Below are 27278 nucleotides of genomic sequence, written 5' to 3' on the forward strand. Positions count from 1 at the left end.
CTAAGCTGGACATAAATTACCCCAAGTTTTTTCTTTTTCTTTCTTTCTTTCCTTCCTTCCTTCCTTCCTTCCCTCCCTCCCTCCCTCCTTCCTTCCTTTCTTTCTTTTTTTTTCTGAGACAGTCTCACACTGTCGGCCAGGCTGGAATGCAGTGGCGTGATCTTGGCTCACTGCAAACTCTGCCTCCCAAGTTCAAGCAATTCTTGTGCCTCAGCCTCCCAGGTAGCTGGGATTACAGGCGTGTGCCACCATGCCCAGCTAAGTTTTGTATTTTTAGTAGAGACGGGGTTTTGCCATGTTGGCCAGGCTGGTCTTCAACTTCTCAGGCAATCCACCCACCTCAGCCTCCCATCCCAATGCTGGGATTACAGGCATGAGGTGATCCGCCCGCCTTGGCCTCCCAAAGTGCTGGGATTACAGGTGTGAGCCACTGCGCCCGGCCACCCCCCAATTTTTTTTTTTTTTTTTTACCAGCACTATGAATGATTAAAAATACAATACTTTTTCTTTCTAAGTAGGACTAAACATCCTAATCCCCTACTGGAAAACAAAAAACAAAAAACAAAAAAAAAACTGTGGAAAACTTTTCAGAAAGTCAGCAGTGGTAACAAGTCAGTGAGAAGTGGAAGAACTGGTTCAAAGTTTAAGAATTCAGTAAGATAAGGTATATAGGAGCTGTCAGATCTTATTTTGCCCACGTATAACCATTTCTGACAGACAGCCCTAAACACTAGCTGAGAGCTTGACTGCACAGGACCACGGCTAGTGTTGGAAATAAAGACTGAGCCGGACTTCACATACACAACTCCGGACAGATGGGACCCTGGAATGGGGCTGCTCCATCAGGCCACAGCTTCCAGAAAGAGAGCATCCATGATCTCTGAAGAGCCTCTTGGGCAGTTTGGCCCCTGGTTATAACTATGATTCATTCATTAAGAAATGACAAAACACCCCACAGATGTATTTGGACCAAGTAAGCACAATAAAAGAGCTAAATCACGGCTTCTCCTAGGGCAAAATATTATCTGGGGAAAGATTACTTGCTTCTGATAATTAAATAGCTAAGAGGAACCGTTAGTGCCTTTTCTCTGCTCAGAATATCAGAACAGGAAGAGACTGTGGAGATCCTCCAATTCCCTCTGACAATGAGGGTTAGAGAGAGGTGCCTAGCAGTTAGAAAGCAGCAAAGCCAGATTGTCCCAAGTCCCTACGAAGAAGGAAAAATACCATAGAAAAGTAATAAGATGCAAGAGTAAGTGTTACAGCTCTAGCTGTTGTAGAATCTGTCCAGCAGGTCTTCTAGACTTCACTGAACTGCCCCCCACCACCCCCCCCCCGCCCACACACCAAAAAAGATACAAGAATGTAAGCCCAGATGTGGTGTGGTATCTGGCATAAGCCAATGTTCTCTGGGTTCTAGGTACCCCTCTCCCCTCCCCCACACCCACCACCTCTGACCAGGGGTCTGCCCAAAAAGAAACAGCTGAAATGGTACACAGAGTCACTCCTCATGCCCACATGTTCACTGGTGCCCAGTTAGAGAGAAAAATGGCAACTGTGTATGTGGGAGTCACCTACACACACAAAACACTGATAGGTCAGTTTCCCATGTCTACACGTGACAGGATTCAGAAGGTACAAATCAACCTTCACCCAGGAAGCTTACATGTCTCCTGAAAGCACTGACAGGGTCACGCACCGAGGACCAGGAGGCTCCTTTACTGGTCTCTGCTTGGAGACAGACACAGAGCGGTCCACCCTGAGACACAAGCGTTCAGTAGGGATCGCCATCCCAGGAGGTACGAGATAACAGCACCTCCCTCTGGAAACTTCTACAGAAGTCAGTTTTGTTTTCTATTTTAAAACTGCATTCAGAGAGACATTAAACAAGAACTAAGGGCAACATCCAAGCTCCGCAACCTCCTGTGGCCCTTCCAGAAAATCTCCCTCAGTCACAAGAACTTGGGATATTGCTGTACTTCACATCATATCGAAAGCAGTAACATTCAGCCTAACGGCTCCCAACTCACTGTACGTGTGTCGTGCTCCAGGCATAGTTCTGGGTACTTTCCATTCCTTTTCTCTAAACTTTATGCACCCAATTTTATAAGGATTATTATTATTACTCCCATTTGGCAGATGAGAAAACTGAGGCTCAGGTGTTAATTAAGTCAAAGTCACCCAGTAAGAACCAAAAGCATAATTTTGAGGTTTCCAGGTACAAATGATATGTTCATGTCTACATGGTTCAGTCCCAGGAGTTGAGCAAAGATGCTTTCACGCTCCTGGAAGTCAGGCACCTTCAGCTGATTCCAAGGCTTCTCTAAGCGCCAACCTGGAAGCCTGCTGTGAGGACAACTGTAGTCCAAGCTCCCAGGGACCAGTGATTCTGGCGGCATCCTGGGGCGGCTCAGTTTCTGGCGGTTCTCAGCTTCCTCCTAAAGTGCTCAGGGGCAGCCTCGTACAGCCACTCTGCATCTATGACGCAGAGGTCCCGCATGTAGCACTTGTTGGTGTAGAGCAGCTCAGTGTACACGACGCAGGCCGGCTTGCAGTGGAAGAGGACAGACGACGGGTGGATGGCCACTGGCTGGTGGGTGTCCGTGGTGGCATAGGTGCCGTCTGGCTGAAGCTCGGCGGTGCTCATGAAGAGGCTGTGAGCCAGGCAGCGGCGGACACTCTCCACGTCTCCTCGGGATGATGCGATTGGCATTGACATCTGCTTCGGGAGAAAGCGAGGAATGGAGCCGACCCCACACGTAAACACTGGTCAGCACTACACAGCGTGTTGGGGCAACTGGACCCACTGGGGCAAATGCAGCCCACATTGTGAGCCTAACGAAGTGGATTCTGACATTCGGAGGTGGTCACCAAGGATCAGCAAGGTCAGGGGAAGAAGGCCCAGCTGGAGGAGCACGGACCAGAAACAGGGAAACTACCGCCTGTGAAGGTAGGGCTGGGAGGGAGGTGCTCACATTAGCCACCAGACCACAGGCAGGTTGGGTGACCCACCCCTCACCTAAATTCCATCAGGACGGCCCGGAAAGGAAAGGCCCTTCCCTCTCGCTTTGACCATCTCACCATCTCCTCACTCCGATTCACCCACCTGCTGCTGCCAAGCTAATCTACCTAAAGCACAACTCGAATCACTCTTCATCCACTCAAATACCTTCAACAACGTCTCTACTGCTCCTTGCAAAACAATGCAAACTTCCCGTGGTGAAGCCACGAAGGAGCCACCCTGAGCTGCTCGCCTGTCTTTCCTCTCACCACTCTTTTTCTTTCTTTCTTTCTTTTTTGAGGCTGAGTCTCTCTCTGTCACCCAGGCTGGAGTGCAATGGCGCGATCTCAGCTCACTGCAACCTCCACCTCCCAGGTTCAAGCTATTCTCCTGCCCTAGCCTCCCAAGTAGCTGGGATTACAGACGCCTGCCACCACGCCTGGCTAATTTTTGTATTTTTAGTAGAAACGGGGTTTCACCATTTTGGTCAGGCTGGTCTTGAACTCCTGACCTCAAGTGATCCGCCCGCCTTGGCCTCCCAAAGTGCTGGGATCACAGGCGTGAGCCGCCGCGCCCGGCCTCTCCACTCTTCTTTAGACACTCCATGGTCCCCCATAGCTGGCTGCCTTCACTTTCCTCGCCCCGTTTCACGATTCCTATCTCTGCCTTCACATTTGCTACTCTTAGTAGAAATGCTGCCTTTGTCTCATCAGAGGAAATGTCAGTCACCACTCAATGTCCTTGTTCTACTGCTCTTGATGAGTGGGGCATGTAACCTACGCCCCTGGGCACAGATGAACAAACCAGTGGTACACCCACGCTGGACCTAAGCTGGCCAGCTTTTCTCTTCCAGGCATCTTTTAGGTTTGAAACTGGAAAACTTGTCAATCTCTGCTGGGCTCTTGAGTGGAGGGGCCATGCAGAGAAATCACTTCCATGCGGAGGTAAAGGTGAGAAAAGGGAAGGAGGCACGCAGAGGGCACTCAAAGCAAGAGAAGCAGCAGGTCCAGAGAAAGCGGCGGCCCTGGCTCCTGCAGGCTTTTTCTGGTTCCTGTGACTCTATTTCCTGCCTTTCGGTTCTCAGAGATACCTTTCCATCGTTGGAAAAATCTTTCTTTTGTCCTTTATGATGGCTCTAGGGTTTCTGTTGTTGACAATCAGCTGATCTATGCCTGATGAAGATACTTTTTTTTAAGAGACAGGGTCTTACTCTGTTGCCCAGGCTGGAGTGCAGTGGCACAATCCCAGCTCGCTGGCAACCTCTGCCTCCTGGGTTCAAGCGATTTTTGCGCCTCAGCCTCCTGAGTAGCTGGGGTGATAGGCATGCACCACCATGCTCAGCTTATTTTTGTATTTTTAGCAGAGATGGGGTTTCACCATGTTGGTCAGGCTGATTTCGAACTCTTGGCCTCAAGCAATCCACCTGCTTGGGCCTCCCAAAGTGCTGGGACTAGAGGCATAAGCCAGCCACCACACCTGGCCTGGAAGATACTCTTTTATCTCCTTATCTGTCAAGATCTAGCTCAGTTGTCACCACCTCCAAGGAGCCCCAGAGGCTAACTGGTGGTCTCTCCTTCCAGACTATCAGCTTTACCACTCACTGGCTGAGTGATTTGGGGCAAATTATTTAACCTGATTAGGCTTAGTTTCATCATTTGTAAAATGGGAATAACAGAAGAATCAATCTTATAGGTTGAAATGAGGATTTTATCCTTTGAGTTAAGGTCTGAGTTAAAAAAGAAAAAAAAAGAAATGAGAAGTTTAAATAAGGCAGTCACATAAAAAGTACTCAGAACAGTGCTGAACAAACACTTCATAAATGATAGTGATTATTTTAATTTGATGGCCTCCTGGCATGAGTGTATGTACGTCAGGTCACCATCTAGATTATTACTTAGTTACTGAGTAGGCATGTCTGTAAAGTCTCAGGACCTTACCAGTGCCTGACATATAATGAGAGGTATCCCTGGCCACTACAGGGTCCTAAATTCACAACTAATAGAGAAGCACCGTTTCTACTGTCAATATTAAATTGAGAAAACTTATGAAGCCAAGAGACAGACTGGCAGGAAACTGTTCAAATACAAAAGCAGTTTTAAAAAATGTGTGAAAGACAGAATACAATAGGCTACTATGAGAAGAAACAGCTCTAGTGCCAACCATAGGCCGTTGGCATCAGACACAGGCCTGGGTACAGGCTGTGACTGTCTCCCAGCAGTGTCCGCACTGAGGGGGCACAAGACATTCACCACAGAGTACTCATGACGACAGCAAACACACGGACACTGTCTCAGTGATCAACAGCAAAAGAACACTTCCACTACCCTCTATCTCTGACATAAAATGTGGAGTGTCATGCGAGCATTAAATATACCATGACAGCTCTTTAAAACACCATGTACTCTAAGAGGGAATAAAAAGCTAATATAAAACTTTGTGGGCCGGGCACAGTGGCTCACGCCTGTAATCCCAGCACTTTGGGAGGCCAAGGTGGGTGGATCGCCTGAGGTCAGGAGTTCGAGACCAGCCTGGCCAACATAGTGAAACCCCGTCTCTACTAAAAATACAAAAAATTAGGCCGGGCGTGGTGGCTCACGCCTGTAATCCCAGCACTTTGGGAGGCCAAAACCATCCTGGCTAACATGGTGAAACCTCGTCTCTACTAAAAATACAAAATATTAGCCGGGCGTGGTGGGTCATGCCTGTAGTCCCAGCTACTCGGGAGGCTGAGGCAGGAGAATTGCTTGAATACGGGAGGCGGAGGTTGCGGTGAGCCAAGATCACGCCACTGCACTCCAGCCTGGGCAACAAGAGCAAAACTCCGTCTCAAAAAAAAAAGAAAGGAAAAAAAACACTTTGTGGTGGACACTTTGGCAATATCTAACAAAATCCAAATTCCCCCATCTAGAAATTCATTCTGTGTGCACCACAGCACATACGGAGGATGGTCACTACAACAGAATCTAAATGACCATTATTAGAGGCTTAAATAAACTGCACTGAATACAATGAAATGCTATGAAATCACTAAAATGAATGAGGTAGACACACGCAGCACTGAAAGCCCAGCCACAGGAAGGATTTGAGAAATACGCATGTGAGGCCAGGCGCAGTGGCTCACACCTGGAATCCCAGCACTTCGGGAGGCCGAGGCGGGCAAATCACCTGAGGTCAGGAGTTCGAGACCAGTCTGGCCAACGTGGTGAAACCTCGTCTCTACTAAAAATACAAAAATTAGCCAGGCGTGGTGACGCACGCCTGTAATCCCTGCTACTCGGGAGGCTGAGGCAGGACAATCACCTGAACTCGGGAGGCGGAGGTTGCAGTGAGCGGAGGCTGTGGTGAGCCAAGATGGTACCACTGCACTCCAGCCTGGGTGACAGAGCAAGACTCTGTCTCAAATAATAAACAAGAAAGAAAGAAAGAAAGAAAGAAATATGCCATGTGGAAGAAAGGAAGTTGTGGAACAGGTACCTCATATGCACGTATCCGTTATGTGTGTGCTCACACACAGGCACAGAGACATGCACAAAAACATACATACACAGAAACAAATTCTAGAAGGAGCTACCCCAAACTGCTAACAGTAGTTATCTCTGGAGGGGCAGGATTATGGGAGACTTTTAAACTTTCTACATTATAAATCACTATTTTCTGCATTGTGTCAAATACTATACACGACTTTGGTAATCTAAAAGGAAATAATGCAGATATTCATACTTAAAAAAATCTTATGAAGAATTCTAACACTGGAAAATGCTTATAAAGATTATAAAACCAAATATAAATTATACATATAATTTACTATGTAAAAAAATACAATAAAAACTAGGCTATTAGGAAATAGGCTAAACTACTGAATTGTGGAATTGTGGGTAACTTCCTTTTTTCTTGTGAAATTTTCTACAATGAGAAATCCTTTTATAATCACTAGCAATAAGCAACTTCAAAATTTCTACCTTGAACAAAGTGACAGCTTTGTCACCCACAGAACACTAGGACCACACGATACCTTTAAGCAGATGTCCCTCAGCTGTGCTCTGACTTCTGCTACCAGCATCATATTCTTGCTGTTGACAAAATTCTCTTTGCACCAATCCTGAATAGGAGAAAGAGCGATATCACAATCCACTCATTCACTATTTATATGTTCACAGAGACGGGGTCTTGCTCTGTTCCCTAGGCTGGAGTGCAGTGATACAATCATAGCTCACTGCAAACCAATCCTCCCACCTCAGCCTCCCAGATAGCTTCAACTACCTGCACATGCCACCATGCCCAGCTAACAATCCTCTCATCTCTATAGAGAAAATATAACAACATTTTTAGAACACAGTTGAATTCAGAGAAAAAAACTTCAGGTGCCAAAAAGAAACGTAGGAAAATATCTTTATATCAAAAAACATGAACTATAAGGAAAGTGTTAATAATTTAAACTAAAGAAAAACATGAAGTTTCCCAGATTGGGATATTTGTCTCATCATACCCAATAAATGATTAGAATCTCTAGAATTGATTTTAAAAGTTCTACAAGTCATTAAGAAAAAGACCAACGACCCAGTAGAAAAATGGACAAAGGATATGAACAGACACAGAAAACAAAACAGAAATGCCCAGTCAATTTATGTAAGACTTCTTCTTTCTTTTTTCTTTTTTTGGAGATAGAGTCTCGCTCTGTCACCTAGGCTGGAGTGCAGTGGCACGATCTCGGCTCACTGCAACCTCTGCCTCCCAGGTTCAAATGATTCTCATGCCTCAGCCTCCCGAGTAGCTGGGATTACAGGTATGCACAACCACGCCCGGCTAATTCTTGTATTTTTAGTAGAGACGGGGTTTTGCCATGTTGGCCAGGCTGGTCTGGAAGTTCTGGGCTCAAGTGATCCACCTGCCCTGGCTTCCCAAAGTGCTGGGATTACAAGCTTGAGACACTGTGCCTGACCCTGGGCAAGTTTTTCAACTGCACGAAGCTTCGTTTCCATGACTACATGTTTCATGAATATAAAAAATAATAATAATAGTGCTCATTTCTTAGGATTACTTTACTGAATAAATGAGATCTTACATTAAAAAGTGCTTAGCATGGGGCTTGGCACAGAGTAAGTACTCATTCATTGGTACGCACTGTCATTATTAGACATATTACTTGATTAAGTGCCAATTAAGTTTTGATGGGTTGGGAGTCACTTAAGTCTTGTTGACTTAAACACATTCGGAACAGAGACCAGAATGACACTTCTTTGGTAACCTCCCAGTACTGAAGCATTTCTGAAATGCTGTCTGGCTTTCTTTTTGTGATTCTTTAGATAATTTAGCCAAAAAGGGAAAGCGTACTTTTTGCACGGCTTCAGTAGAAAAAGGGAAGCACATAGCAGAGACAAGCAGCTATCGCTGGAGAACAGGTGCAAGACAAGGCTCACCTTATTTCCGCCTAGGTTTTTGAAGGTCCGATAGATATTGAGCAGGGTCATGTGATCCCCCTCGCTGGATATGAACTTCTTGCGGACCCCTTGCACTTCCTCTCGCCGGGAAGGAGGGTTGTGGAGGACGCTGTCCACAGACAGCAGGGAGACAATGGTCAGGATCTCCTCTGTACAGTGGAATTTGGGGGACATGAGGATGGTCTGCAAAGCAAAATTTAAAATTGTGTAAACCCAGCTTTCTCCTAGCTTTAGAATGCACTATTTCTGTACATTGCTTTTGCAGTTTCCCTTCTAAGGAGTTAAAGGGCAGGTATTTCTAAAACCATGGCGATGTACATTAGTGTTATTTCACTCTTTAATATTCAATAAAACAGGTGACTGCCTTCCCTACAGAGTTCCAAATTTCTTGTGGGTAGGGGCTCTTAACTTCATCTCTTTGAATCCCACACTGAACATGAATCAGGGCTATTTGCAAACTAGGGGTTGGTAATTATGTAAGAGAAAAAGTGAGATTAATCTAGAAGCACTGGGTAGATGGTTCTACTTTGGGACGGTTAACTGTAATGTACAGAAAGGGGACTGAGGAGAGGGTATCATTTACTTTGGCAAATTTGGGTTCTAAAGGAAATGCTGCCATCTTTCTTCCCATTGGAGTCAGGGTAAGCTGGTCATCCTTATGTTCAAGAGCACCTAACAGGTCCAGTTGGGCAATGGCCGCCTGAATGTGATCTAAAGAAACAGAGACATAAAAAGGAGCCAAAAGTCCAAAAAAATGAAGTTGCAGCTAGTTCAGTATTTCTGGGAGCTTTTGATAATTCTACATCAAACAACAGCAAAAATCATAACCGCCACTGCCCCCTTGACACACTTGTCAAAGAATGACATCACTGTCTTCAGTTCAATTCCCTTTTCTTTTTTGAGACAGAGTCTTGCTCTGTTGCCCATGCTGAAGTGCAATGGCGTGATCTCGGCTCATTGCAGCCTCTGCCTCCTGGGTTCCAGCGATTCTCCTGCCTCAGCCTCCCCTATAGCTGGGACCACAGGTGCCCACCACCGTGCCCAGCTAATTTCTGTATTTTTAGTGAGACGGGGTTTCACCATGTTAGCCAGGCTGGTCTCAAACTCTTGACCTCAGGTTATCTGCCCACCTTGGCCTCCCAAAGTGCTAGGATTACAGGTGTGAGCCACCATGCCCAGCCTCAATTCTCTTTTTAAATGACCTGTAATTTGGCAATATGTATGTAAATATACACATTAAAAGTGTAACGTCTGACCCAGCAATGTTACACTTACGAATTTCACCTGCAGATACACATCGCACAGAGACCATATCTCCAGAACCAAACACATAACAGTGGAAATAGCAGTTGTCTCAGGGGCCAGCTGGGGAGGCTGGGAGACAAGGGGATGAGAAGGACATTATTACTATTTACTATTTTATATATTTTAAACTTTGAACCATGTAAATATATTACCTATTAAAGAATAAAAAAGCATTTCTAAGGATGTAGTAAATATATACATCCCAATAAGGAGTGATCTGTAAAATGTATTAAATGAAAAAAAGCAGTGTGTTTCTCATTGCTTTTTTAAAGCAATATTTATCAACTGAAGGATGGATAAATGCATTTTGGTTTATTCACAGAATGGAATAGCACTTAGTGTGAAAAAGCATCAACACAAATAAACTATACGGAACAAGCTGAATGAAAACCGCTTACTCAAGAATAACTAACATAAACTTACAAACAACAGGTCGTTTAGGGATACATACGCATATAGTAAAACAGTGAAGAAAAGCAAGGCAATTACAAACAAAATGTGGAAGAGTGGGTACCCCAAAAGAGTGGAAGGAGGCGAGGGCAAGTGGGTGGGGGGGACTCCTGGGGGCTTCAATTGGGTACACAGGTGTTAGATTTTAACCATTCCTTACACCTTATGTATCTTCTTCATTTATCTGTAAGAATTTAGCAATGAAAGAAAAAAAATCGAGCACAGAACAATACTCAATGTGTGTTGCTATTTGTGTTTTAAAACATACTACAGGCTGGGCGTGGTGGCTCATGCCTGTAATCCCAGCACTTTGGGAGACTGAGGCGGGCAGACCACCTGAGGTCAGGAGTTCAAGACCAGCCTGGTCAACATAGTGAAACTCCATCTATACTAAAAAATACAAAAATTAGCCGGGCATGGTGGTGCACACCTGTAGTCCTAGCTACTCGGGAGGCTGAGGCAGGAGAATCACCTGAACCCGGCAGGCAGAGGTTGCTGTGAGCTGGGATCGCACCACTGCACTCCAGCCTGGGCAACAGAGTGAGACCCTGTCTCAAAACAAAAACAAAAACAAAAACATACTACAGCAGGGGCTTGGTGGCTCACACCTGTAGTCCCAGCTACTTGGGAAGCTGATGTGGGAGAATCACCTGAGCCCGGGAGGTTGAGGCTGCAGTGTGCTGAGAATGTGCCACTGCACTCCAGCCTGGACAACCAGAGTGAGACCCTGTCTCAAAAATAAATAAATAAATACATAAATAAAATTGTTAAACACACTACATATACTCATATATGCATACATTTGCTCTAGAAGTCTACTAGAAAATGGTTCCAGTGGTTGTTCTAGGGGAAGAAAACTGTGAACCTGAGGATCAGGGCAGGACCCTTGTATACCCATCAACTGGTGACTTTGTGTTTTCTTTCCTTCTTTTTAAAACCAATTGCATTTCTTAAGAAAAGGGGGGGCAAAAAAAAGAAAAGGAAAATGGTGCGTTGATGAGAGGCCAGGTGCCAAAGCCAATATCATAAAGATTTCCAATTATTTTCTTCTTCTGTAGAGAAATTACTAATGAACAGGAGAGATGGATCAAATTCCAGTTAAAGGCAAAGAAATGTGATCTTTGCAGTCCCTGTGCTGATAAAAGTACAATTTCATTACATTTCTGTAGTATCCCAAGGACTCGCATGATGACCTTCACTGGTTCCAGAGGTCAAGGAACTTTATTGATGGTGCTGATAGTACAGAATCTATCGTTTCATAGCTAGGGACATTGGCGCATGCCTGTGGTCCCAGCTACTTGGGAGGCTGAGGCGGGGGGATCGCTGGAGCCCAGGAGTTGGAGGCTGTGATGGAGCCTGTGAATAGTCACTGCACCTCCACCTGGGCCACACAGTGAGACCCTGTCTCTTTAAAAGTCAATCAATGTATCTATCTATCATTTCATGATTTTCAGATGCTTCTCTAATAACTAATGTTGTCATCCACAAAATTAAATAAACAAAAGGAGATGACCAAAATACTTTATTTTTTTGGAAGTGTCCATTTGTTGTTGTTTGTCTCCTCACCCACCTTCTGCAAAACTGTGGATTTCACTTACCTGGAGATGGCTTGGACATGAAGTCAAAGGTGAGCACATTTGGGACTTTCATTGCTAGAAGCTGAAGCATCACACTGGCCAGGTTACACCTGTGAAGAGCATGAGACCAGGGTCATGACCTGATCCCTCTGCCATTGAGTCAGAACCCCTCATGGAGGAGTGTGAGTAAAAACTGCAGCTCTGGGCAAGCAGGAGAGACATGGTGACAAACAGCAGCAGTGCAGGAGCAACTGGTGCCTACCTCTGGATCTCTGGCACGGTCATCTTATCAAACTTCTCAAACTCGTCCTCCGTGTAGAGCCGGTAGCAGATGCCACTGTCCTCTCTGCCAGCCCTCCCTGTGCGCTGCCAAGCCTGCGTCTTCGATACCCGCTGCACTGCTAACACCTCAAGACCACTGTCTGGATGGAGAGTGAGCCCCATTAGTGCTTCATCACATGAACAAACTCTTTCTACAGTGTCGATAAAAAGAAGCACACCAGTGGTTCTTTCAGCAACACGGGGGTCCAGAAAGCCTCAAGGCTAGCACAATGGACAGCACAAAACCAGACTGCTCCGCAGTGGTTTGGCCCTAGTGAAACAAGGCTTTGCAATAAGCCCACTGTGAAATCTGTTACAAAAACATCAGATGCAGCAAGGGGCGAGAAGAGTAGTTTCCGAGGTCTTGCCTTAGATGGTAGGATGGCCAACCCCTCCAGTTTGCTTGGGACAGAGGGTTTCCTGGGATGTCGGATTTTGGGTGCTAAAACTGGGAGTTTCAGCAAACTAGGATGGGGGTCATACTATCAATCAATGACTACGAAATTAAATGCCTCAAATCACTTGTGTGCTTTATCCTCCCTCCCAGTTCTGTTGTAAGACAGAAATAATGTGATGTCTGTTATCTAGCAGTAAATGAGGTTCATTTTCTTGATGAAGGTGTATCATTAGCCAGGCACTGGAGACCCAAGCTCTTTTACCTACGTCATCACAAAAAGATACACCTGTGGAAGCCAGGACCCTCAAATGTTTACTAGAGCATTTCAGTTCAATAATTGGGAGCAATAATTTCAGTGGCCTCAAATCCTCTGTGGAATAAAGCAAAGTATAAAACAGACATGAGTCAAGATGACCTTAAGTTAGCTTCTCACTGCACCTTCTTAGGAGAAGCCAGTGCTCCTTCCATGCCTCACCTCAGCCAGGAGATCTGGTTCCTTCCTGAGAAACCTGGGAGCTCAAACCAGCCATATATATATAGTTTCTGATGACAGCCTTTGATTGACACCCAGCTGTCCCTGGCCTTAGAGCCGACTTCTGATGGGGTACCAGACCCTCTGCCCAGGTCCCTGACCCTGTGTGCCCAAGTTTGCTCAACCTGGGCTCTTCTTTCCTGCCTCTACTTCCTGTCTCACATACCCGCCTCAGGACTCCTTCGCGGACCTGGAGTGTAGGTGATCTCACTCATGGTGCCTGCCACCTGAATTTGTTAGTTACAAACATGAAACACTCAGGGGAAAACTGTGGGACTACAGTTTCAGTGGCTGCTCACTAGACACAGGAGAGACATTCATGAACTACAAATTCTCACCAGGGTTATACTTCTTTGCTTTAACCATGCCCGTGTCAACTACATATTTTATTCCTGTAATGGTTATGGAGGTTTCAGCGATGTTGGTTGAAATGATCACTTTGCGATAGCCCTAAAAGGAGGAAGAAAACCAAAAAGCCGCATTGACACATGGATGATTCAGAAGTCTTCAAACATATTCTCACCATTAATTTCCACAATTCACGCTTGACCAACAGAAGATGACTCCATTATTAATGGCAGTCATTAATATTAATGGTTGGTCATTAAACCGGGCAGGGGAAGGGGACGCTGCAGTCTTAAAGGTCAATTTGAGACAATGAGATGTAGTGGAACAAGCACAGGAATCAGAAGCAAGTAGACGTGGGTTGGAATCGTGGCCCTGCCAGTGACTTACTATGCGCCCCCTTGAGCAACTGTTACTTCCCCTCTTGGGGCCTCAGGATCCCCATGGGATCATAACCTGCCTTGCCGGTTCCCACGAGGACGAGAGACAGTGGATATAAATGCTAGCACAGCGCCTGGCACGGCAAAGGCACACAAGAAATGGCACTATGGACAAATGCAATTTATGCTGGTCCTTAGAAGTCACTCGTTTACCTTGCAGCTTTGGTTTATACTCTCCCTCATCCCAACAACTGTCTCCCTGCTCCTGTCACAGGAGCGCTGCGTGTGTCACCGCGCATTTTATTCCTGCGCCTCCTCAGTGCGCTGATCTGGCACCTGGGTATCCCATCCCATACACCTTATCTGGAGCCTGGTAATAGGTACAGACGTCGCTGGTGGATCCGTCTGGGTGCCCAGAATAGGGCTGGACAGAAGAGGTGGTGCACTCACCTTTGGGGCCCCTTGGAAGACTCGGAGCTGCTGTGCATAGGGCAGGGAGGCATATAGAGGAAGGACCAGCATCGCAGGGCAGCCGTCTGGGAGGTGCTTTGCAATGTCTCGGCACGTCTTGCTCATGGCTTCGATCTCCTCCTGCCCAGTGAGGAACACCAGGATGTCCTGTGAAGAAGGGGCTTCCTGTAAAAAAGGTAGAGTGGGTTTACTAGGCATTGATAGAATTGCAGCTTGCACAGAAAAAGACAATGGTGATTGATGATGTTTCCCAGAGTTATTTCTCTTAACTATGGAAATGTAAATGAGCCTAAAGGTTGATGTCTAGCTTGGAGAGAACCCTTACCAGCAGTGTGTAAATGGTAACAGGCTGGGTGTGATGGCTCACACCTGTAAACCCAGCACTTTGGGAGGCTAAGGCGGGAGGATCGTTTGCAGCCAGGAGTTTGTGACCAGCCTGGGCAGTGCAGCAAGATCCCATCTCTACAAAACACTTTTTTTAAAATTGGTCAGGGGTGGTGGCACATGCCTATAGTTCCAGCTGCTTGCCACTGCACTCCAGCCTGGGCGACAGAACTAGAACCTGACTCAAAAACACAAAAAACAAAACTGTAATATATAGGAGTTAGCCAGCTATGTTTATAGGCCAAGTGATGAAATTTTGAAGGGAAATCATCAGATTGATTTTTCTAACAAGAACAATACCATGAAAAGCATAATCAGGCAAGCAAATAAAATCTGCATGAAGCTTCCTTTCTTTTATAAGCATCTTGAAAAATGAAGTTGACAAAACAGAAGGCAACTTGGGGAAATCCTAATCCATGGAAATGAACAGGCGCAGCCATGCTGGAGAAGGAGCCTTTAATGAATGACGCCGTCGAAAGCGCTTTCACACGCCCCAAAACACACACTATACTCGGACAACTGCTTGAGATACTGAGGTTAATGGGGTTCCTCACTTTCAAATGGAACAACACCCAAGTGTGAATGACATACCTAATGCCCTGATTTTTCTTTGATTTCTGATCAGATACATTAATTTGTTTGATGTAAAGTGCTTAACACTTTGGGAGGCCGAGGCGGCCAGATCACCTGAGGTCAGGAGTTCGAGACCAGCTTGACCAAAATGGTGAAACCCTGTCTCTACTAAAAATACAAAAAATTAGCCAGGCGTGGTGGCGCACGCCTGTAATTCCAGCTACTCAGGAGGCTGAGGCAGGAGAATCACTTGAACATGGGAGGCGGAGGTTGCAGTGAGCCGAGATTGCATCACTGCGCTCCAACCTGGGCGACAGAGCAAGACTCCATCTCAAAAAAAAAAAAATAAAATGAAGTGCTTGATGGACTGGGCGCAGTGGCTCATGCCTGTAACCCCAGCACTTTGGGAGGCTGAGGCAGGCAAATGGGTTGAGGTCAGCAGTTTGAGACCAGCCTGTCCAACACAGTGAAATCCCATCTCTATTAAAAATACAAAAGTTAGCTAGGTGTGATCCCAGATACTCAGGAGGCTGAGGCACAAGAATCACTTGGACCTGGGAGGTGGAGGTTGCAGTGAGCTGAGCTCGTGTCACTGCACTCCAGCCTGGGCGACACAGTGAGACTCCATCTCAAAAAAAAAAAAAAAAAAAAAAAGTGCCTAATGGCAAAACAAATAGAAAAAAATGTTAATAATTATATGTATGTTTATATATATATGTAAAAATACGTATTTTTTAATATGTATTTTTTTTCAGCCCAGTATTAACAGAACAAATGTCCAGAGGTATACACAGACAGGATAAAATCTAAAACAGTCAAAACCTCATCAGTGGGAGAATTCATCAAAGCCAGTGGTAACCTAATGCACCAGCAGCCATCATTCATGAAAAATTCTCGTTTGCTTTCTGCAGTTGAACAAGGCAGACTTCTTCCCCAAACACTATGAAAACGACAGTAAAGGCCACTGTCTTAGAAAGAAAAGGCAGTGAGAGATGAAGAGGCTCAACTCATTTTGGAAGAGAGGGGAAAGGGGCTGGATGACTTGGCTAGAGGGAGGAAACTACAAATTACGTTGTGGGAGAGTGAAAACTCAGGGATTGGTTCAAAGTCTGAGTATAGAGTGGTTAAACCCTTCAGTTCCCTCTCCTACCCAGGACGGCCAGGAGACTGGGAAGCCATGGGCTTCACCACGGGAAAATGGTGACAAAGGGAAGAGTCAAGATGACAACGGCACAAAGGCCCAGGAGAGCCACCTGCCCCAACTGGAACAGCAGCATAAAGGACTCTGAAAAGACAGACTGTGCTTGAACACAGAACTATACACGATTGGCATATGAGATGTTGGAATATTTGGGAGAAAATGAGCCAGAGCTACCCAGAAAGCTTGCACAACTGTGTTGTTCAAGAAACAAGGTACAGGGATGATGGTGTGCTACTAGCAATGTGTGGTCATAAGATTGTTAGTATTGATACTGGACTCAGAAAACATCATAATAGGCCAGACACAGGTGTGCAAGCATGTAGTCCTAGCTACTCCCAATGCTGAGGTGGGAGGACTGCTTGAGCCCAGGAGTTCACGACCAGCCTGGGCAACACAGCAAGATCCTGCCTCAAAAACAAAAACCTAAACAAAAACATGATAGAACTGTCAAGAGGTTGGAGATAAAGGGGGTTGGGGAGGGGCATTCTAAACTTTTGTCACCATGGTAAGAAATTAGCATATGATGCCTGATACCCATAACTCAAAAAATAGTGGTCAAAGCAAGGTAGTTTAGAAACATGAAAGCAATATGTAGAGATTGAAAGTAGGTGCCCTAAACAGCAGAAATCTGGGATGTTGAAGTAAAAACAACTGCTATTCTTTTATTATAAACCTTTTACTATAAACTACTTGACTTTTTAAAACTTTAAATCCCATATGCATCACTTATTTTAAAATAAAAATTGACTGGGCACGGTTTCTCACATCTGCAATCCCAGTGCTTCGGGAGGCTGAGTCGGGAAAATCACTTGAGGCCAGGAGTTTGAGACCAGTCCGGGCAACGTAGCAAGACCCTGTCTCTACAAAACATAAAAAAAAATTAGCCAGGTGTAGTGGTGTGTGCCTATAGTTCCAGCTACTCAGGAGGCAAAGGTAGGAGGATGGCTTGAGCCCAGGAGATCGAGGCTGTAGTAGCTGTGATTACGCCACTGCGCTCCAGCCCGGGTGACAGAATGAGACCCCGTCTCTAAATAAGTAAATTAATTAAATAAAAAGTAATTTTAAAAGTTTGCCTCTGGATTTTCTCAGAAAGCTAATAGGAAGGTAAAAACATTAAGTTTTATACAAATTAAACAAAAGTGACTTAATGATTCAAATTTTTGAAGTAAATGTTTAATAAAATGAGAAAATATTTTAAAATATTCTCCTAATATAGTTTAAAAAAAAAGAAACTCTAAGTTGCAACCCATTATTGGGCTAATGTCAACTTTTTCTTTTTTTGAGATAGGATCTTGCTCTGTCTCCCAGGCTGGAGTGCGGTGATCATAGTTCACTGCAGCCTTAATCTTCCAGGCTTAAGTGATCCTCCTACCTCAGCATCCCAAGTAGCTGGGACTATAGGCATGCACCACCACACCTGGCTGATTGTTTGATTTTTAGTAGAGACAAGGTCTTGCTATGTTGCCCAGGCTGGTCTCAAACTCCTGAGCTCAAGCAATCCTACCCACCTCTGCTTCCCAAAGTGCTAGGATTACAGGTGTGAGCTACTGTGCCCAGCCAACATTTTCTTTAAATGAGGTACAAAATATCAGAGTACCCTACATGTAGTAAAAGACACAGTACTTCTTCTTTAAAAAATAATTTTTATATTTTTTTTATAGAGACAGGGTTTTGCTATGTTGTCAGACTGGTCTTGAACTCCTGGACTCAACTGATCCTCCTGCCTTAGCCTCCCAAAGCGTTGGGATTACAGGTGTGAGCCACCATGCCTGGCCAGAAGCAGTGTTTCATAGACCTATTTCAGTTATATGTATAGCGTACTGGGTTGCAAAAGAAAAAGTACCTTTTTTTTTTTTTTTTTTTGAGACAGACCCTCGCTCTGTCACCCAGGCTGGAGTGCAGTGGCGCGATCTCGGCTCACTGCAAGCTCCGCCTCCTGGGTTCACACCATTCTCCTGCCTCAGTCTCCCGAGTAGCTGGGACTACAGGCACCCGCCACCACCCCCGGCTAACTTTTTGTATTTTTAGTACAGACGAGGTTTCACCATGTTAGTCAGGAGGGTCTCGATCTCCTGACTTCATGATCGACCCGCCTTGGCCTCCCAAAGTGCTGGGATTACAGGCATGAGCCACCGTGCCCGGCCAAAAGTACTTCTTAATGGCGGTTATAATCAAGAAAAGTTGGTAAGCTAGTGCTTTAACATGAAAATTTTCTGGCTCAGTGTAAGAAAGCTGCTGGTCAGAGCTGAATTATTTTTCTTTTCAATGAAAATTAGAGATATCATAAATAAAGGATAAAAATCCAGACACAGCAAATGAACTCCTTATTCACTGTGGGTTTTTTTTTTTTTTTTCCAGACAGAGTCTCCCTCTGTCACCTAGGCTGGAGTGCAGTGGTGCAATCTCGCCTCATTGCAACCTCCGCCTCCTGGATTCAGGCGATTCTCCCACCTCAGCATCCCGAGTAGCTGGGATTACAGGCACCCGCCATCATGCCTGGCTAATTTTTGTATTTTTAGTAGAGACGGGGTTTCACCATGTTGGCCAGGCTGGTCTTGAACTCCTGACCTCAGGTGATCCACCTGCCTCGGCCTCCCAAAGTGCAGGGATTACAGGCGTGAGCCACCGCACCTGGCCTCCTTATTCATCTTGATGACACAACTCACAAAGTAGTTTTATTCAGTAGCTTTTCTTTTCAAGGCTCAATGTTCTCACTACCAACTGCAAGATAAAAGAGAACTTTTCAGGAATTTGCCCCCAGCACCATACCTGGTGGATCTGGAAGACGGAGACAAGCGCGGCGTGCAGGTAATCATTCTGAGGCTGTTTGGTGTAAAACACCTGGATCGGATGCTGCCGACCCTCTAGGTAGAGGACGGGGGCGCCATTGAAATACTGAGAGAACAGGTCCACATCCATCGTAGCTGACATCACAATCACCTGCATAAGAGAACGAAGAGGAGGACCAGAAACAAATAGTGGGAAGGCCTTTCCGTGTCCCTCTCAAGCCCCAAAAGGAGATGATTGAGGCCTGTGCCACCCCCATCATAGTTTACTTTCTTCCAAGGCTCTGAGCAGAACAGGCAGAGGAAAACACCCTGCTAGAGCACACAGGTCTGTTTCCTTTCCTTTCCTTCTTTTTTTTTTTGAGATGGAGTTTCACCGGGTGCGGTGGCTCACGCCTGTAATCCCAGCCCCAGCACTTTGGGAGGCCGAGGCAGGCGGATCACGAGGTCAGGAGATCGAGACCATCCTGGCTAACATGGTGAAACCCCGTCTCTACTAAAAATACAAAAAATTAGCCAGGTGTGGTGGCGGGCGCCTGTAGTCCCAGCTACTTGGGAGGCTGAGGTAAGAGAATGGCGTGAACCTGGGAGGCGGAGCTTGCAGTGAGCTGAGATCGCGTCACCTCACTGCAGCCTGGGTAACAGAGTGCAAAAAAAAAAAATCAAGACGGAATTTCAGTCTTGTTCAAGTGACTCTCCTGCCTCAGCCTCCCTAGTAGCTGGAATGACAGGCATGTGCCACCATGCCTGGATCATTTTTTGTATTTTTAGTAGAGACGGGGTTTCACCACGTTGGCCAGGCTGGTCTCGAACTCCTGACCTCAGGTGATCCACCGGCCACGGCCTCCCAAAGTGCTGGGATTACAGGCGTGAGCCACCGCGCCCGGCCAGGCCTGTTTCCTTCCATGTGTTACGCATACTTTCAGGGGAAGTTTCCCTCATACTTTCAGGGGAAGTTTCCCGAGTTCCTTTCTCCTCTTCTGTGCAGCTTTCACCACTCCAAAGAGCACATCTGTGTGGATAGTCCGTTCGTGAGCTTCATCCAAAATGACACAGCTGTACTTCCGAAGCAAAGAGTCTGAAATTGCTTCACGCAGAAGCATGCCATCTGTCAGAAACTTGATCCTGGTGTCTTCTGAGGTGACGTCATCAAAGCGCACTGTATAGCCAACCTGTGCAGGGAAACAATTTATTCAGTCATCAAACATTTCTTGAGCGCCCACTGTGTCCGGCACTAAGTTGGGCACTTGCACTACCACAGTGAACAAGACCGACACCAATGCTTCCCACTCCCTTGGGAAGCATGCAGTCTAGCCGCTGAGAGAGACAATGGTCAAGTTTACTTTAACCGCAATTAATGTAACTATTACAAGGAATATTTAAAATTAACCTTCTACCTCAAGCTATTTAATAGTTTCATGTGGGCCGGGTGTGGTGGCTCACACCTGTAATCCCAGCACTTTGGGAGGCTGGGGCAGGCAGATCACGAGGTCAGGAGTTTGAGACCAGCCTGACCAACATGCCGAAATCCCATCTCTACTAAAAAATACAAAAATTAGCCACTGGGTGTGGTGGCACGCGTCTGTAATCCCAGCTACTCGGGAGGCTGAGGCAGGAGAATCGCTTGGTTGGAGGCGGAGGTTGCAGTCAGCCAAGATTGCGCCACTGCACTTCAGCCTGGGTGACAGAGCGAGACTATCTCCAAAAAAAAAGTTTCATGTGAAGCTATGTACAGATATGAAAAGACGTCTAAGGTATTTTTAAGTGAAATGAGTACACACACACACAAATAAATCTGTCTTATATACAGTTCTGAGACTCATTCTCAATACTCACATATACACTGGCATAATGCTTACAATTTTTCTAGAACGATATATAGATAAGAGAGTTAAGAGAGGTTACTGAAGGCTTAAGATGTTCAATGAAAGCAACTAATTTATCCAACCTGAGGACAGATTTTGAAAGCAAAGCACATGGGACCAATAGAGCCCCTGATCTCTCAGGAGCTGGTAAAGAACTCTCGGAAGAATAGGCAAGAAAGCAGCTCACTATGTAAAAGGAGTCTTGTTTAGAAAAATAAAAGGCAGTGGGCATGGGGAGAGAGCTGTTGAGTCAAGAAGTACTAATAGTAAAGAAGGAACCAGGTACCAGCTTCCCAAGTTCAGTTCTCTTCTCATCTGAGACTCTAGTAGCAAGAGAGATGGCAGCTACTCGACGAGGCTGGGTCACAGCAATGATGCCCTGGCGGCTGATCCCTCCTTCATACAGGTACTGAGGGATCTGAGTTGTCTTCCCAGAGCCAGTTTCCCCTAGGAGAGAGGGGGAAAAAAAAAAAAAAGGCTCACTGAAATGCAAATTGGGGCTGGGCACCAGGGCTGGCACCTATAATCTCAGCACTTTGGGAGGCCGAGGTAGGAGGCTCTCTTGAGCCCAGGAGTTCAAAATCAGCCTGGGCAACGTAGCAAGACCCCGTCTCAACAACAACAACAATTAGCCTGGTGTGGTTGCATGTGCCTGTTAGTCCCAGCTACTAGGGAGGCTGAGACAGAAGGATCATGAGGCCCAGGAGTTCAAGGTTACAGTAAGCCATGATTGTGCCACTGCATGCCAGCCTGGGAGATAGTGTGAGACACTGTCTCAAAAAAAATAATAAAAATAAAAAAAGAAATGCAAATTGGCTGGGCACAGTGGCTCATGCCTGTAATCCTAGCACGTGGGGAGGCCAAGGGAGGAGGATCACTTGAGCCCAGGAGTTGCTCCTGGGCAACATAGGGAGATGCTGTCTCTACAAAAAATACAAACATTAGTTGGACGTGGTGGTGCACGCCTGTGGTCCCAGCTACTCTGAAGGCTGAGGTGGGCATATTGCTTGAGCCTGAGAGGTTGAGGCTGCAGTGAGCCATGATCACACCACTACACTCCAGCATGGGCAACGGAATGACACCCTGTCTTAGAAAAACAACAACAACAAAATGCAAATTGACATAAATTTCACCAAACAGCTCAAAGTCAGAAGTAAAAGATAAAATACCCTGTGTTGGTAAAGCCTCAGGAGAATGGGCATTCAGGTATGTATACTACTGGTGAAATTAGCTGGTTAATTGGTATTGTTTCTCAGGAGGTCAAATTATGTTTTTTAAATCTTTAAAATGTTTATATCCTTTGACCCACAATTCTACTTGCAGAAATTGATTCTAACAAAATAAGTAAACATGTGTATAAAGATACAGCTTCAAAGAGATTTTATTCAATTTTGCTCCTGACAGAAAAAAATTGGAAACAATGTAAATGTTCAAAAGGTAATTTACATAGTTAAAATATAAAATAAAATACAACCGTTACATAGATTTCTGCATACTGACTGACATGAAGAGACATCCATTCATGCACTGCTGCCTTCAACTCCTGGCCACTCCCCAGCCTGCTGCCTCCCTTCAAACCCTCTGCCTCTGCCCACACTATGGGCAGAACACCTGCCCTCACACTGCCTGCCTCGCAAACTCTAAGATGAGTTAGGCCTCAAACACGCTCCCCTGGCTGCACCGTGGCCCTCCTCTGGGCTCCGTAGTGCCTTGTTCATCTCTCTTCCAGCACTGACCATCCTGTGTTGTACAGAAGCGTTTAAATGTGTCCGTTCTCCAACACCAGAAGCGAAGCTCCCAGAGGGCAGTGCTCTGAATGTCCCTCTCGTGTACTTGAGCATTTTGCATACAATAAGCACGCAGTAAATGTTACTTCCTACCCTGTGTGAATTCCTTTAACAGTGCCTGATTAGAGCAAAGAACTCAGTAAACTTGCGCTTCCTTCCCTTCCCTCTAGCTACCACCAGGCCTCTCTGACCTCAAAAAGTCCTCCAGTCCCATGATTTGTGGGTTTTTTTCCCTGTCAGTCTGTCAGCCCCCTCTGACTGCTCATCCTTCCTGACCCAGACAAGAATCAGACAAAGGATTTGATTATTCTGCAATCTTCCTGCTGAATCCACTAGGCAAAACCCCAAACTTTGATCAATGTCTCTATCTTTCATGCTCCTATACCAGGGCAACTGAGCGTTGCTAAAGTAAAATACAAAATGCTTGGAACCAGAAGTGTTTTGAACTTTGGATTCTTTCAAGTTTTGTAATATTTGCATTATACTTACTGGCTGAGCATTTTAAATGTGAAAATCTGAAGTCCTAAATGCTCCCAAATCCAAAGCTTTTTGAGCATCTGATATGACGCTCAAAGGAAATGCTCCTTGGAGCCCATTCTTGATTTCGGATTTTCAAATTTGGGATGTTCCACCTATAATCTGGCTGTGCAGAAGCAAACCTGAGTTTATAGTGTAGCCGAAATGCACCTAGGCACCACTTCTACCATCGATCTTTTTTCTTGTTTTTGCAGCCTGTCTTGTCTCCATCCTCCCCAAGGGCCCACTTGAAGCCCAGTGACTCCCACTCTGAGCAGGGCTCCTGAACCTGTCTCACAGAAGTGGGGTTCTAAAATGTGGTCTCTCCCTAACTGCCCCTAGAAGCCCTTCTGCAATGCACCACCCTTACATCCGTTCTCCAGCCCTGCAGCCTCTTAGCCTTCCTCCTCTTCCAGACCAGCCCTGCATCTAGCCCTTGTGGCCAAGTTCCCCCCTTCCCCATGCCTCCTGATCTTTGCTCTGTTAGCTCGATTCTATCTTCTGCCTCCCTCCCTACTGAGTTCTTCCCCTCAACCTCTGAATACAGATGGTCCCTGTCTTAGAACTGTTTGACTTCAGGATGGAGCAAAAGTCAAAATCGTACAGTAGAAACTGTACTTTTGAGTACCCACACAACTGTTTGTCACTTTCAGTATGGTATTCAATAAATTACATGAAACATTCAAGACTTTATTATAAAATAGGTTTCACGTTAGATAATATCACCCAACCATAGGCGAATGTACATGTTCCGAGCACACTGAAGGTAGGCTGGGCATATTAAATGCCTTTCCAACTTAGGATATTTTCAACTTATGAGGATGGGTGGATTCATCCACACATAACCCCATCCTAAATCGAGCAGCATCCGTAAAGTTTCTCTCAGCTTCCCTCCTTTTTCCTCAAAACAGAAGCCTGCTCCCCCTGCTTTCAGCCCTCAGCTCAATGACAAATCAGCTGTTACCCACACAGCTTTGTTGAAATAGCTCTCGATGGGATCCACGATCAATAGTGTCAGAGATTGTCTGTGAAAGTCATGAAAAATTTTATGAGAGGAAATTTATGCAAGAAATGTTTTACAATTTAAAAGTGATTAGGCCTCCTGAACGCTTTATAAAATGTCACCATAACTCTTAGCTGTACAACTTGCCTGCTTTGCAGCTAGGTAAAACCTAGGACACATGGAGCTAAATGCTGAAATAAGCCAGACCTTATCTGCACTTCTGTCTAAGTCCTAGGCTGTACACCTAGCGCATAATTAAAATCCCGAACTCACCAAGGTTTTCAACAAAGGTAAAGGTTGCTAAAAGTTAACAGTGTAACATGTATTTAAAACTATTGAAGAGACACTTTATGTGCAAGGTGTGTAAGGAAAGTAAAGTACACTTTCCGTAAAAAGATTATAAGGAGGGATAAGAATGCACATTTTTACCTACGTTAAAAGGTTAAATAATTGTTTTGAGGGGGCGAGGTGCGGTGGCTCACGCCTCTTTCTATATCAACCAATCGGGCCTAGTAAAAAGCACTGCTAAAAAACGTAAAGAAAAGGCTAAAAAGCTAAGGGAGTACCAAAGCCACCAAATGGACTCTTGGTTTGAAAACAAAATCATAGCATGGGTCATCCCATTCCTGGGCCCTCTCCTAATAATATGCCTGGAACTAATGTTCTTACCCTGCCTAATTAATCTTTTTCAAAGATTTTTAACTGACAGGATCATGGCCATTTCACAAACAACTACCCCAAAACATCTACAGACGGCATTGCTCCTAGTCAACCCGAGAGCAGGAAACTCTCCATCCCCTCGTTGCAGGAAGTAGCCAGAAAGAACATGCCGTCCCTCCTCCTTTTTATAATTATAGGGTCTGGATTGACAAAGCAGGAACATCACCATCTTGGACAAGCCCCTCATTCAAAAGTTCACCTTAATAAAAAACCGCCTAAATCCAAAAGGCATCAGCCTAATGGCTAAGGTCAGCACGACCATAAACCACAAATAACATCTCCAGCCAGAAACATTCCAAACTCCTCCCCGACCAGAGACATGTTAAGGGATAACCCCACTCTGGCCGGGAATATGCCAGCCGGGAGATAAACCCCCTCGGGCCAGAAAAATGTCTGCCCCAAGATAACCTCCCCTGCTCCCAAAGAGTCCCACCCTGCCAAAAACTTCTCCACACATATAAACATTCCAAGCTTGTGATAAGCCCCCTCACCCTAACACCAATATATACTCTTAGTCTGTAAGAGAAAGGGCTCCTGACCGAAATCGGCCAGGAGCGCCTCTCAGGTTTTAACTAAAGAAAAGCTGTCTTGAACTGCCAGCCGCGTTTCGTGTTTCTTTCCTTTTTCTTTAACTCTTACAAATAGCTCACATCCAAATCCAGTGGGCATCACATCCAAGCCCAGTATAACTGGACTTGACTGCTGCATCTGCTCGCTCTCTATTCCTTTGACTAGCAGCACTCATGGGTCTCCTTCCTCTCTTTGGCTGCTCATCCTTTCCGTCCTTCAGTATCTCCTCTAACACGCTGGGGATCATAAGCCCCATGAAATCAGTCCCTGCCCCACAACTCTGCCTCTTCTCATGCACCAGAAACTACACCTTCCCTTTCGACCGGAATGTGTTCAGGTTCCCATCCCTCAAACGGGCTTTCCCCCCTGCCTAGAATGCCCTCCCTCCCACACGACCTCCCCAGCCGCCTCCTCACAAACCGGGTCAGATCCACTCTTCGAAGCTCCGCAAGCTCCCGGTACGTTTCTCTACCCTTTTACACGGAAGGTGAGTCTTTGCCTACACACGTCGGTCACTCTCACCGGGCTGTCCAGCGCCTCCAGGGCAGGGCTGCCGGACTCTTCTTCGAGGCCCCTCTCCAGGTCTGGCCCAGAAAAGGTATTCAGGTTTGTTGAAGCCACGAACGAAAGGGATTGAGAGACAGGTAAGAAAAACTGCTCTAGCTAAGCCACGGACGAAGTGCAAGGAAGAGCCCGCCGGCGCGGCCACTCACCGATGAGGACCGCGTTGTCCAGGTTTCGGAGCTGGGCCAACAGTTGCCCCCGCGCTTGGAAGATGGGCAGACTCCGGCGCTGCAGCTCCACAGCTTCAGGGTAGGGACTGGCCGAGGGCTGGGCCAGGGGCGGCTGCTGCCTCCGGCCTCCTCCTCCACCTCTGCCGCCGCTGCCCGCAGTCAGCAGCATCACCACTTGCCTCCCGGGAGGGAAGGACCCAGCGCGGCTCGGAGGTCCAGAGCCTGGCCGGAATCTCTTGGCCGGCGGGAAGCCCGCCTCCTCCGGCATGTCGGGAGGGCACCGCGGCGGGAGGCGCAAGCGCCGGCAGCTCCTACCCCCTCTCAGGTGCAGACAACAGGCGCGCACCGCCCCTTCCTCGCCGCCACGTGGTGGCGGCTCCCGGCGACCACCGATGACCTCACGGCCGCTCCAGTCTTTAGAAAAGGGACTGCATCTCCCAGCATGCCTTGGGGGCTTGGGAAGGCTTTCACTTCCTAGGGGTGGGAAAAGCAGGGCCTGAGGTACAACCAGGAAAAGGCCCGGAGCTACAACCGGGAAACACAGGATGTACGGTTCCGTGGGACTGTAGTCTTGGTTAACGAGGTTTTTCTCATTGTTTTTTTTTTTTTTTTTTTTTTTTTTTTTGAGATGGAGTTTTGCTCTTGTTGCCCAGGCTGGAGTGCAATGGCGCGATCTCGGCTCACACAGCAACCTCCGCCTCCTGGGTTCAAGCGATTCTCCTGCCTCAGCCTCCAAAGTAGCTGGGGTTACAGGCGTGCGCCACCGCCCCGTCTAATTTTGTATTTTTAGTAGAGACAGGGTTTATCCATGTTGGTCAGGCTGGTCTTGAACTCCCGACCTCAGGTGATCCGCCTGCCTCGGCCTCCCAAAGTGCTGGGATTATAGGCGAGAGCCACCGCGCCCGGCCCATTGTTTTGTTCT

General features: G+C 46.3%; 1 protein-coding gene across 2 annotated transcripts; it reads right to left on the reverse strand.

The window, feature by feature from the left end:
- Window positions 1-87: 87 nt before the first annotated feature.
- Window positions 88-26813, reverse strand: DHX33 (DEAH-box helicase 33). 2 transcript variants are annotated; one of them, XM_523842.9, is made up of 12 exons: window positions 26336-26792; window positions 21313-21473; window positions 20106-20333; window positions 19145-19315; window positions 14197-14382; window positions 13360-13471; window positions 12034-12193; window positions 11793-11881; window positions 9023-9150; window positions 8419-8622; window positions 7014-7100; window positions 88-2719 (listed from the first exon to the last, which is right to left on the reverse strand). In XM_523842.9, exons 1-12 carry the CDS (start codon window positions 26622-26624, stop codon window positions 2411-2413), a joined length of 2124 nt encoding a protein of 707 aa, XP_523842.4. In that variant the 5' UTR covers window positions 26625-26792; the 3' UTR covers window positions 88-2410. The 2 variants fall into 2 exon arrangements, with proteins under 2 accessions (XP_523842.4, XP_003953004.3); XM_003952955.6 differs by lacking the exon at window positions 21313-21473 and having other exon boundaries at window positions 26336-26813.
- Between the last annotated feature and the right edge of the window lie 465 nt (window positions 26814-27278).

Source organism: Pan troglodytes, chromosome 19 (genome assembly GCF_028858775.2).
Source record: "Pan troglodytes isolate AG18354 chromosome 19, NHGRI_mPanTro3-v2.0_pri, whole genome shotgun sequence".
NCBI lineage: Eukaryota > Metazoa > Chordata > Mammalia > Primates > Hominidae > Pan > Pan troglodytes.

Excerpts from the sequence above, each read along its gene's own strand:
- DHX33 (XM_523842.9), bottom strand. The coding sequence starts at position 26,624 with ATGCCGGAGGAGGCGGGCTTCCCGCCGGCCAAGAGATTCCGGCCAGGC. Across the intron at positions 21,474-26,335 it reads GGACAACGCGGTCCTCATCG|GGGAAACTGGCTCTGGGAAG; the intron begins GTGAGTGGCCGC and ends CCTCTCTCCTAG. Across the intron at positions 8,623-9,022 it reads TAGAACCCAAATTTGCCAAA|ACCATCCTCATGTCCCCCAA; the intron begins GTAAATGATACC and ends TTTGCTTTGCAG.